Here is a 12,904-nt window from a genome sequence, read left to right as displayed (position 1 = left end):
GTTCTAAACTGTAGGCAGGCCCGGGTGCCTTCACCCTTCCCCAGCCCGCTCTCCCCAGGTCAAGGCTTTGACAGTCTCTGTCTCCTATTGGGTGGAGGCTGTAGGTTTTGTTTGGTTTTGATACTGGGAATTGAACCCCGGGAGCTAAGCTACTCCCCAGCCCTTTATTTTGTTGCTGAGACTGGCCTCCAACTGGCAGCCTTGTGCCTGGAGGTCAGTGTCTGGGAGGCCAGTGGGGAGGCCCACAGTGGCTGCACTTCCCAGGCCCGGGCACTTGTGGGTGGATCTTTGCGATCAGAAACCTGGGAGTGGGGCACCTGTGAGCCTTAGGTCCTGCCCCACCCAAGGTGCCCCCATGCTTCCTCACAGCTCTGAGGTCAGCAGTGGCTCCTGCTGTCCCCTGACAGTTGGGAAACTGCTCACCAAAGTAAAATGCTGCTCTGAGGTCGCATCCCAAGCCCGGCCCAGGCCAGTGGTGTCACTGCAGCCTTCACCCTGAGCCTATTGGAGAGTTAAAGATTTACCATCTCCAGCCCAAGTGAACTGACCAGAGCATCATCGAGTTGAAACAGCAAATGAAACCTCACTCCCCAGTGGAAGGCCTGTTCTGCTGAGAAGTGGGGTGTTTTTTTCATTTTCTACAACAAATACAAAGCACAGACTCACTTCCATTTTTACCTTTCATTAGCTTGGGGCCTGGCGGGGTGAGGCAGCGCAGGGACTCCATGCAGGCTTTAGCGGGAAGATGCCACAGTCCCTGCACTGTCTGCAGGGCGCCAGTCACTTTCTGAGGTGGCTCTGGTGGCGCTTAGGTTGCTGCTGGGCATCACCGTGCTCTCCTTGTGTGTTCACGTGGGCATGTTTCCTCTTGGTGGCAAATACCTGCAACCCCAAGAAGAGCCCTGGGCTCCCTTCCCTTCCAAAGCCCTTGTTCATAGCCGCAGTTTGGCCTCTGTCTGCCCCAAGTCCCAAGCCAGCAGCCCACCAGCAGGCCTCTGCAGGCTGCAGGGGGAGCAAAGAGCCAAGTGGCTTTCCTTTTCTTTTGGCCTCAGCACATGCTAGGCGAGAGCTCTACCCCTAAGCAACACCCCAGCCCCAGGTTTTCTTTTTTAAGATCACTAAACTCTGAAGACAAAGTATAAGAAATGGAGGACGGTTTGGTTCTTTGCTGATCACATTTCCCAACTTTGAACATATTTCTATATATTAATCCTCTTTTGAATTTTTTTTTTTTTTTTTTTTTTTTTTTTTTTTTAGTTTACCTAGACATCTCACTAATTTATCAGCACTTTAGAACTTGGATTGTAAGTGGTGTGAACAGAGACACTGCCCATCTTCTGAGTGCGTGTTTTTTCAAGTAGAACTGATGGTGGTCAGGCGTGTGGGTCAGTGGTGAGCACTCACCTCAAGGCATGAAGTCTGGGTTCATCACAGGCACCAAAGGAAAAAAACCCCAAAGAACTGCCAGTCTCCATACTTTCTCTTTCCCTCCCATCCACTGAGTCATTAACATATTATTGAATGGACATCTCTGATGTTTTAGATAGAAACCAAAAATATACATTTAATAAATAATAATATGGAGATGATTTAAAAAAAGATCTTTTGTTGGCAGTTGTGAAAAGAAAAAAGGGGGCAGGTTCTATCAAGGGGTAGCTAAGAGGAAAGGAAGGAAGAATGCAGTACCAGGGCTTTTCACAGCGGCAGTGATGCCAGCTGAAAGGGACACCTGTTTTATGAAGCAGACCAGAGCATCCTCCTGCATGGTACTTGGAAATTTCTTGGCTCATGCAATGACCACCAGACTTACACCCAGTGATCAGAAGATGAGTTTGGATAGCAGTAGGAATAGGTTTAATAAACTATTTGACAATCTGGATGGGAATTGCTATGATACAGTTTCATAAATCAGTTTAATAACAACATTTGAGTGGAGGGTTACCAGTGACCACCATGTTGCTAAGTCAGTGGTGAGTTTTCAGACCCATCTGACCCAGCCTGTGGCTTCCGGTGGGCTGTCTCCTATACCTGGGGAGTTGTCTTCAGGTAGCCCTCTCAGTGTTCTCCTCTCCCTGGTGCTTTCTTGGCCTTCCCTGCTGGTTTCCCACATGGGCTCTGAAAGGTGAGTGACTCAGGAGAGACAGAGATTCAACCAAGAGATTCTATTGGGGGGCTGCCTGAAGGAGAGGCATAGAGCAGAGAGAGAAGAGGAGGAAGGCAGAAAGAGAGAGAGAAGAGGAGGAGGGCAGAGAGGAAGAGGGCAGAGAGAGGGAAGAAGGAGAGAGAGAAGAGAGCGTGTGCTTAGAAACTTCGGCTTCAGAAGGGTTGCATAGGGGATGTGATGGGTGCTGATTGGCAGGGTGACTCAGGAACAGCGAGCAGACACTATGTCCTGTGGGGATTGGTGGGGGAAACCTTTGAATTTGGTGCTCTTGGCTTGGCGCCCTTTGGAGAGGAGGAGGAGGGGTAAGGGATTCCATGATGTTCTCCGAGAAGGGGGGTCTCCCACACACCCAACAGGCTCTCCATCTGTATCACTCCCTTGTAAGCTTACCCTGTCTCACCCGAAGTTCTGTGTTCGGACAATGGGAAGAGTGGCCTTCAGGCCAGACCACACTTCTGAATTCCAGATTCAGAACCAACATCCCTCCTGACATCTCCACCTGGGCACAGGCCTGGGATCTTAAATTCAATGTGATTTAGACAGAATTCCTGCTTTTTGCTTCCTAATCTGTTCCATCTGCAGCCTACCCCATCTTTCTAGGTCCTCAGGCCAGAACCTTAGGGCACTTTGTTTTTTTTTTTTTTTTTATATTTATTCATTTTTTTTTAGTTCTCGGCGGACACAACATCTTTGTTGGTATGTGGTGCTGAGGATCGAACCCAGGCCGCACGCATGCCAGGCGAGCGCGCTACCGCTTGAGCCACATCCCCAGCCCCTTAGGGCACTTTGGATTTCTCTTTCATTTGCACTCCACAGTTGATTCTTCTGGAACTCATGTGGCTCTGCCATCAAAGGGCATTTAGAATCTGAATTTCCTCCCTACTTCTACTGCTCATCCAAGCCCCCATTTAAAATGTAAGTCTGGTTATGCCCCACCTCTGCTTGGAGCTTCTGGCTTAGGGTAAAAGTCAAGGTCCTCCTGAGGCCACCCCTTGACCAGAGTCACCTCCCCCAGCACTCCCTCTCCTCAGCTCCACTGCAGTGGTCTCCACTGTGCTCAGCATACACTAGGTGTGACTCTGGGCACAGAGGCATTTCCCAATGTCGGCTGGCATCTTCATGTCTTCCATCCTTTGTCTCAGCTTTTAGTGAGTGTGCCTTGGCCGTGTTCTTGGTACCTCATCCTGATCCCAGTCCACCCTTAGACTTCACCTCCATCACGCTGTGCTTCCTGCACACTATTGATCAGCTTCTACCACCATGTGAATTATTTACAGTGCTGTTAAATCTTAACTGCCAGCCTTCTCTGTCTCCTCTCCTTCACAAGAACAGCAAGCGGATTGGTTCACGAGGTGCTCAACACCAAGCACCTGGGCCTTGAGCACCTTGTGAACAAACCCGCCTGCTGGTAAGCTCAGTATCTGTTGAACAGAATGAAGACTAAACCCAGGTCTCAGGCTGCCCTGTGAGGCCCTGTGATTAGGGCAGGATGACTGTTCCCAGGAAAGGGTGCATCCTGAGGGGATTCCGTTTCGGAGGGTCACTCTGTTTCCTGCTTTTCTGAACAGAAAGATCCTTTACAGAAGCAAGATCAAGAGACAGAAGCAAGAGATCATGTGGCTTTTGCATGTTCCCTCTGGTACCTGTAGAGGGGTATTCTCCGGGAACTCAGTGGCCTGTGGGTGGGAACCGGATGAGGTCACAGGGAGAATGGCTTCTAAACAGCATTTCATTACAAATTCACAATTTTCTAAACTTAATTTTTAATTTTTGAGACGGGGTCTTGCTCTGTTGCTCAGGTTGGCCTCAAGCTCACAATCCTTCTACCCCAGCACCTGTTAGTCCTTGCAATTCCTACGTGACTGTCCGTTTCCAGCAGCCCCTCCCAGCTCAAAGCAGCCACATCACCTGCACTAGCAGTACCTCACTTTTCCACATCTTCTACTCTACACATCCTGCCAACGTGAGTTCAGCATCTGGCCTGGGCCAGGCACTCCACAGGTGAAGGGATAGTGGGAGGACCCTCCAGGTCTTCAAGGACTTAGATGGGAAAGGAAGAACTGTCGTTTCACCAACACTCCATGAGCAGGTCTGAGCAGGTGTTTTCTCCTCAATCTGCAGGTCAGGCCCCAGCTAGCAGATGTGAATAGCTGTGCAGGTAGGCAGAAGGGTCCAGTGGGAGCCGAGGTGCTCTGTGCTCCTCCTCCTGCACAACCCCTAACAGCAGCACAAGTCTTTCTCTGCACAAATCCACACAAATAAGATCACAAACACACAATATGAGAAAACTAAGAGGATTTTATTGACTTTTATATGTTCTTGGAGAAAACCATTCACATGTAAAACTTTTGACATTTGATGAGATTTATTCACACTTTATTTTACACATAAATTCCTCAATTTGTGGGGAAGACATGATTTTTCAGTTCAACAGGTCTTTCACATGATTACAGTCACAAAATTGGCACACTACTTTAACAACTGAACCCAACAGGCAGGACAAAGGGTGAGCTGGACGCTGACTCAGACCTAACAGGCCTCCTGCAAGGCCTCGGGAGCGCCTTCTGTGAGCTTACTAAAATACCAACCCAGCGCCTCAGGTCATAAGTGATTGTTCACAAAATAAAACCTCTATTCCAAGTGCTGCTTGTTTTATAGAAAAATATTACAAATAAAAATTAGTGCTATTCCAGGCGTTCATTTTAAGTTCACACAACACAGGTCAAGCCACGCTCCGCAGACATCACTGCACCCTATGGGAGCCTGAGCCACTGACTGAAGCACCCCAGCTTCCACAGCCTGGTGCTTACACTGCTGACTCTGCTGATTAAAAATGCAGGTAAGCTAATAGCTTCAGGTGTTTAGGATACTCATAATTTGTTCCTAGTTTGAGACTCAGAAAAAAATGCTCCAGGAACGTGACAAAATTTGTATTTCTTCCTGATACAAGAAATTTGTCAAAATCTGTAATTATAAAACAGATCTGCTATTTAGAAAGCAAAGCCTTGATGTTTTTCATGGGTGGAGTCTTATTCAGATATGATTCAAATTTTAATCTGGACTGGGCTGCTGGAGAGAGGGGCAGGTGGCTAGTACTGCCAGGTGGTTTAACAGACATGGGAGGTTGGCCCTGCTAGCCAGTCCGAGGCAGTGTCTCGTTCACAGATGATGTGGGTTGTAAGGAGCAGGTCTCTCAGAAGCTATGTACAGCAGCTTACACGTCCGTGTTTCTCTCTCGTCGATGCACAATTCATCTATGACATGCCTGTCCCCAGACTCGTGCAGGCACACGGATTCTCTGCTCTACTGTAGGGGTGAGGTCTTCAGTGGGATCATGATTCTGGATTCCATTTCCTGAATGAGTGGGACTGAACACAGAAGCAAGGTCAGTGTGCTGGTTTCTCCACTGCACTGCACGACACACACCAACAAGCAGGCTGCTAAGAAGACGAGCCCGGAGGCAGAACTGAGTTCAGGGCAGGTTGGCTAGCCTCCTATAGGATGTTATTAAAACTGGACAAGATCCTACCTGGAAATGTGTTTCATGTGTGGGAAAGTAGGAAAGTCCATATTGTGACAAAAAAAAAAAAAAAGGTGATTTCTCAAAAGGTTCTTTTAATTAAAATAAAATTATATAAAATCAAACAATACTATATTTGCATATATTCTGTACAAAGAGAGAGAGAGAGAGAGAGAGAGAGAGAGAGAGAGAGAGAGAGATATCGTACTTGTAAAACTGCCCTGCAAGGCAAACACAGCTTTGGGAGCTGATGGAGGGGGTAAGAGTAGCCAGAATCACATGATCTTTAAACTAAAAGACAAGGTGATACTTACTTCCCTGAATAAATTACTCTTGCATTTTCTTGGTAATATATGGGCTTAAAAATACCTGACATACAACATGGTTGGTATTCAGGGGGTCTGTTGGCATCACTGGGGTGTACTCATGATTTATGTGTGTATATGTGTATGTATACATGTATGTATACGTGTGCATGCATATGTGTTTTACCAAACTGATTTACCAAAGTTAATTTCTTTTCTTTTTTTTTTTTTTTTTTGGTACAAGGATTGAACCCAGGGGTGCTTAACCAATGAGCCACATCCTCAGTCCTTTTTATTTTTTTATTCTGACACAGAATCTCACTAAGTTGCTTAGGGCCTTGCTAAGTTGCTGAGGCTGGCCTTAAACTTGGGATCCTCCTGTCTTAGCCTCTCAAGTGGCTGGAATTATAGACTTGAGCCACGGTTTGCCTGGCAAAATTACTCTTCTCAATTGACCTACTATGGTTATATTTTTTGGAACTGACAATCTTGATGAGAAAGAGAAAGTTTAAAAAATTTGTGTAATAAATTTTCAAAGAATCTAGAAATCTACAAAACAAACAAAACCCCCAAAAGAAGTAATATTATAAAATTCACAACATCCAAGGGTCTGAAAACTGTCCCAGGCAGTATACATATGTGAAAGAATCAATGTTCTTCTTTACAAAAACAAAGTCAAGTAAGTGTTACAGAAAATATCTACACCTCCACTCTTTCCACCCTGTTTTTACAGAATACACATTAGCTTCAGGGTGAAAGAACATAGCTGGAGCCGCAAGATACAAAGAATCAAATCCTTGAGGACTGTTAGAATACTACCTGGGTGGGGCTGGGACGCAGCTCAGCAAGAGAGTGCTTGCCAAGCACCAAGGAGGCCCGGGTCCAATCCCCAGCACTGTGACAACCAGACACGCACATTCATGCAGGGTCTGCTTCGTGTGCCTCCAAGTGTTACCTGTGTAGTACACCAGCTCTTCCCAGCCGTGTTTGTGCCAGGCCGCGTTCCGTATATCTTCCCTGGTCTGAAGATCCTTGTAAGCTTGAAAATAATCACACAGAAAAAGCAAGACTTCGACATCATGCCCTGTATTGCAGCAGTCACTATTTGACAGGTCACAGGTTTTTTTTCCATGGGCACTTAGTACCCAGCTGGGAAAACTGCATGTTCACCTGAGAAAACACAGTCTGGGCCTGTGTCCCAGGGCTCAAACCCAGAATTGTTCAACCACTGAGCCATATCCCTAACCTTTTTTTTTTTTTTTTTAGCAATTCTCTCTCTTTCCATATATATATAGTTGATGGACCTTTATTCATTTATTTATATGTGGTGCTGAGAATCAAACCTAGTGCCTCACACATGCAAGGCAAGTGTTCTACCACTAGGCCACAACCCCAGCCCTCCCCAGTCCTTTTTATATATTTTATTCTGACACAGAGTCTCACTAAGTTGTTGAGGGTCTCACTAAGTTTCTGAGGCTGGCTTTGAACTTGCAATCCTCTTGCTTCAGCCTCCTGAGCTGCTGGGATTACAGGTGTGGCCGTCGCACCCAGCTGTGGAATGACTTTCAAAGATGGCCTTGAGCACAACACCACACTGGAAGGGGGGCATGGTGGGGTGGTGGTTGGAGGAGACTGAAGAGGGGGGAGAGGGATAGTCCTACAGGGGTAAGAGAAGGAGAGACTCTGACAGCCAGGAGTGCTGAGCCGAAGCCTGGCTGGGCCACTCAACTGTGTGGTCTGAGCACCTGTTTGCCAGCTTTGAGCCACAGGGTTAGGAAAAAAGGGATGATGTGTCAAATAGCAGAGTGGCCTGCAGGTTGGGGAGGCCTGATGAATGCGGGCTGTCTTGCTCCAGAAACATGGCACTGTGGGGCAGGCCATGGAGAGAGCACATCTGCACACCCCAGGTCCCCTCTCATAGGGGACTGGGCAGTGGTATGGGGGATGCAGACTGGGGCAAAGGTGGATATTTTGGCATGGGAGGAAGGCAAAGAAGGGGCCTGGGCCTCTGCACAGGGAGCACCTGCTGCTCCAGGGGCCTGGAGGCAGTGAGGGCCTGCCAGGCTCCGCTGCACCTGCCTGTCGCAGCCCCAGCTCTTCACCAGGGAGTCCCATCCAGACCAGGTGGGTGGCGGGTGACATGTGCTGAGAAGGGATGTGCTCCTGGCTTGACCCCACTCGACAGGTGAATCATGGAGTGACAGAGGTCCTCCTCAGTGTGTCCCTGGCCCACCTGGATGCCTCTTTAGGCAGAGACAACAGAGAGGTGTGGGGCAGGCCTGACTTTTCAGTTTGTATCCACTGGACAGATGCCAGCTTTGAAATAATAAAAATGACTCCACACTCACTTCAAATTAGGCCCTAAAGGTTAAATTATGTGTACTTTAAACTCAGAAGGCCAAAGGCAGAACGCAGTGAAAAGATGTTTTTAACCTACTGCATTGGAAAACTGACACTCCTGGGGTGGAAACTGGGCTGGAGAGAACTGAGCTCTGGGCAGCTGTGCTGCCCTCCATGCTCCACACAGCTGAAGGACACATGGCACCTGTCACTTGGTGTAGGATTTCAGCCCCCTTCGCTACAGGGACATCCCGTGCATAGGCTGAGGTGAGTGGCATCTGGGCTGCGCAGGGTGTCTGGGGGTGAGGTGGGAGAGCTCCCTCAGACTGCAGGGCATCTGTGGGGGCAGGCACCAGCGGCACAACTGACCCTCTCAGACCTGGCTTCCCAGCAGCTGGCTGCCAGGCAGTCGGTATGCACTGTGTGGCTCTCTGAGGACTCTATTTCCTCCCCATTCAGCCCCTCTTCCCACCTTTGCTTGTCAATTTCACCTGGATCCTGAGGTCCTGCTCACCTCTTGTCTCTTAGGATTTCCCCAAATACCTCTCACTTTAAGTCCTCTTTAGGCCTCTAGAGCATCCTGATCACCTCCCCAGGAAGTGGACCATGCACACCCCAGGTCACGGCACTGGTGTTTTATGCCTCAGAGACCTGCTGGCCGAGTCTCTAAACCCTGAACACTGACACAGCAGGCAGACAGGCTCCTGAGACCTGTGGAACCCAATCAGGCAAACTACCCAGCCCCTCTCTGTTGACTAACCCAGCCTGACCATGAGTGATCCTTTTCCTTGGGGGCCTCTTGACCATGTCCAGAGGATGTCCAGCCTCATGCTGAGCCCTGGATCCTACTCTAACTGGGAGGGAAGCGCAAAGCCACCAGAGCATCAGCCAGCATCACACGGGGCTTGGGGGCCCAGGGGGATGGTGACACTCACTCCTGTGGTGTGGGGGGCAGTGACACTCATTCCCAGGGGTGAGTAACATCTGAATCGGGCCTTGAGGACACCAAAGGAGGTGCCAAACAGAAGTTGGTGGGTAGGGCAGAGAGGGAGAGGGAGGAAGGTACTGGGACAGGGCACTCCCTCAACACAGGAAGTGGGAGAGAGTGTGGGGAGGCTCTGGGCTGGGGTGAGGAGGGTGCAGAAGGTGAAGAGGGTGCAGCCCCAGGGCTTGTGAGCCACTCCTCACCACCCCTCTGTTCCTTCGCTGGGCCCCCTGGTTTCCAATAGACAATTGGCCTTTGCCTCTGTGTGTTGGGACAGTCCTGCGCTTGGCAGTCTGAGGTCTGAGGTTGGGGATGTGCCATGGTGCTCATGACTACTGATCTGCGCCATCACCCAGCACGACCTGATTAGGAATGGGCGCCTAAGTTCCAGCCCCTCAGAGCAGAGGGGGTGTACCTACCCCAAAGGTGGTGCACCATGTACAGCTCTCCAATCTGCGAGAAGAACCCGCCCACTGCCTCGTTACTATCCTGTCTAAAACGGATGGCCCGAGCCCTAGAAGAGAAAAGTAGGCAGGGTTAGAGGGAGTCAGTAGGCTACCCCTCCCACATGCAGGCCAGTTGTTTAGAAAAAAGACAGCTGCTCTTAAAGTCATCAAATTGCTACCAGACTATTAAACACAATCAGAAGTCACTTTAGTGCACGTGAAAGACAAATACACCTCTCTGTAGCTGCATCATTTTTGAGAGAAGTGAAAAGGATTTCATGACTATTCACATGAACAGTGACATCAGGTACATATGTGGCTGCCAGAATTCCTGATATAAGAAAACTGGCAGAGATAACCTGGCAACTTAGAAATAATTGCTTCTCCAAGGACACTCTTTAGGAGTGCACTAAACACCAGGACTCCAGAGGGAATTTCCCCCATAGGAGACAAAGCCCACCCTGGAGGATGGGGCCAAGCACACAAGAGAGCATCACACTTTCACAGCAGCCAGAGGGCAGCTCCTGAGAAGCATGGCACTGAGAGGGTCTGCAGCTTCCTGTAAAGCAGTGGGAGAACAGATAGCAGCTTCTGGGCAGGCGCCAACAGACCATCACTGTCACCAGCAAAGTTACCGATGGTTCCCTTTCTAATCAGAGCAATCCATCGGAAAATGGATACTAACAGGCACTCAACATGTACTGTATATGCAAGAAAGTTCATCTGTACACAACACCAAAGTGTGATTGAAGTGGCTAAAGATTGTTTAAAATCACTGGGCATGGTGGCACACACTGAAATCCCAGTAGCTTGGGAGGCTGAGGCAGGAAGATCATGAGTTCAAAGCCAGCCTCAGCAACTTAGTGAGGCTATAAGGAACTAAATGTGACCCTGTCTCTAAATAAAATATTTTAAAAGGGGCTGGGGATGTGGCTCAGTGGCTAAGCGCCCCTGGGTTCAATCCTTAGTAAAAAAAAAAAAAAAATTGTTTAAAATTTTGCTGCCAAAGGCCATCAGTTCTCCAATTTGAACACCTTCTTTCATACTTGTATTGGGTACCTTTTTTTAGAATTGAAAGTGAAAATGAAGTCAGGGGCTGCAGATGTAGGGATGCCACCAGAAGTAAAGCCAGAGCTGTCAGAGCCCTCCCTCCAGGTATCACCCAGGACACTGGTGCCAGTGCTGCCCAGGCTCAGGCCTGCAGCCAGCACACCCTGAGTCAACAGGACTAGGGAAGGCACTCAGCATAACTTGTCTTCAACGGGCTGGAGGCACATGGCCAAGGACACCACCTACCAACACCTGTGGGGCAGGCGTGACCCCGGGGGATACTGAGACTCCGAGGCTGGCTGGCCAGCTCATCCTCCTACAGGAGCTGAATCATGCCATCTCACAGGGTGTGAAGTCTGCACAGGAACAACCTGGGAGTGAGGATACCAGTCTGCCTGGGACCACTCTGCACACATGTTCTCTTCCTCCACTTGGGGACACCAGCACCTGGCCAGGCCCAAGTTCTCGGCTTCCTGTGGTAGAGCTCCCACAAGTTGGCCATGACAGTATTAGATTCTTTTACTTTTACATTTGTAAGTAAGTGATCAATAACTTCATGAAAATTACACATCAGATTGGTAAATTATTGAAATTAAGCAAATTAATTTAATGTGCATTCTAAGTCTGCTCAGAAGGAAAAATCTATTTTATTGAGTGATAAAGTGTTCCGGATTATTCTTTTCATTCTGGATTCTTCTAGTTCATTCATGGAAGGCAAAGGAAACATACCTGCCTCAGCCTGCTAATGACCAGAGCATGCACTGAGAGGAAACCACCGTCTCAATAGTCACCTATGTGCCAGAATACAAATTCAGGGTTGAACTGGGACATGAAAATTTTTATAAGGAACTGAATAACCTCATTACATCCTTGTGGATTCCCTACTAAATCTTAATTAGTAATATGCACAAATTAAATCGAACATCTAAGTTATTACAGTTACAGGCCAAAACCAAGAAGCACAGAACAAAGGAGAATCCCCCAATGGACTAGTGTGCATAGCAGCGCACCATCAAGAGGATGTCTTGGCCTCAGACTAAAGATCTTGTGGCTGGTGTTACTGAGCTTGACATCCAAGGAAAGAGCTGTTAGAAATAGAAATCTCAGGACCATGTGCCAGGGCCAAAGAGATCTGTACCGATGTAACACAAAGTGAGAAACTTCATGATTGAAACAGGAATGCTTCAATACAAATTGAAAGTAAGTAATAGCCACAGATTCAGGCTTAAAGAGCACCCATGAGGACCAGCACCACCAACTTGCTTCTACCCTGGGATTCTCCCAAGCACTGCTCGGCCTCTTCTGTGAGAAGATAATGCCATGGCGGCTATAAGGTGGCTGGTGCAGGCAGACAGAGCCATCAGCCTCAGGTACTCTTTTTAGTTTTCCATCCTCAGCGTGGCGTTCTCAAGATTCTCTTGTGCTATCAGTGCAGATCTGGCTTATTTAAACCACTTTGTAAAAGTTCCACGTGTGACTACACTGTGGTCTCTCTCTCCACGGCTTCCAGGTGGTTCACAACTTGGGCAAGTACCGTGGATCTATTTCTTGTGTAACCACAGCTTCTGCTGCCCACATGTTCACCCACTCAATATTCACTGACCACCGAAGACATGCCAAGCGTGGAAGAGAGTTGCAAATGGCCCCTGGCAGAGACATGGCACAGCAGCTGTGTGGGGCACCTCCAGGAGCGTGTGTAGGGATACCTACTCCAGTCTTGGTTGTATATGCCTCACTTTCTTGATTCAGAATCATCCTTGGATCTGAGGCTAAATTACACTAAACGAGGTGTGTTGGATTATATTTTACATGTCAAGAAATTCACTGGTGTACAATTCTGTGGTTCTCAGTAGATCCACAGGCTGGTGCTGTGATCATAGTCCAGCTGTGCCGAAGCCCCCTCATGCCCATTTGCACTCATGTCCACTCCCATGTAGCCAGGACCCATTAGTCCACCCTATGTTTGCACAGAGCTGGCTCTTTGGAAACTTCATGAATGGAGCGGTACAGTAGGCAAGGTGGTGCATGCCTGGAATCCAGGTACTTGGAGGCTGAGGCAGATCGCAGGCCAGCCTCAGCAAATTAGCAAGTCCC

The 12,904-nt window shown here is 48.5% G+C and overlaps 1 protein-coding gene across 2 annotated transcripts in view; it reads right to left on the bottom strand.

Annotated features, from left to right (window-relative positions):
- Positions 1 to 4,444: 4,444 nt before the first annotated feature.
- The window catches only part of NIPSNAP2 (nipsnap homolog 2), a 30,689-nt gene continuing 22,229 nt past the window's right edge, over positions 4,445 to 12,904 (bottom strand). For both annotated transcript variants that reach the window (XM_081297382.1, XM_081297383.1), the window contains 3 exons: positions 9,734 to 9,828; positions 6,945 to 7,028; positions 4,445 to 5,532 (listed from right to left, as the gene is read on the bottom strand). In XM_081297382.1, coding sequence (XP_081153508.1) covers positions 5,468 to 5,532; positions 6,945 to 7,028; positions 9,734 to 9,828 — 244 coding nt within the window. In that variant the 3' untranslated portion in view covers positions 4,445 to 5,467. The remainder of the gene's footprint in view (positions 5,533 to 6,944; positions 7,029 to 9,733; positions 9,829 to 12,904) is intronic.

This window comes from Spermophilus citellus (genome assembly GCF_964194105.1).
Source record: "Spermophilus citellus genome assembly, chromosome: 6".
NCBI classification, from domain to species: domain Eukaryota; kingdom Metazoa; phylum Chordata; class Mammalia; order Rodentia; family Sciuridae; genus Spermophilus; species Spermophilus citellus.
This window is presented reverse-complemented; position numbering and strand designations above follow the sequence as displayed.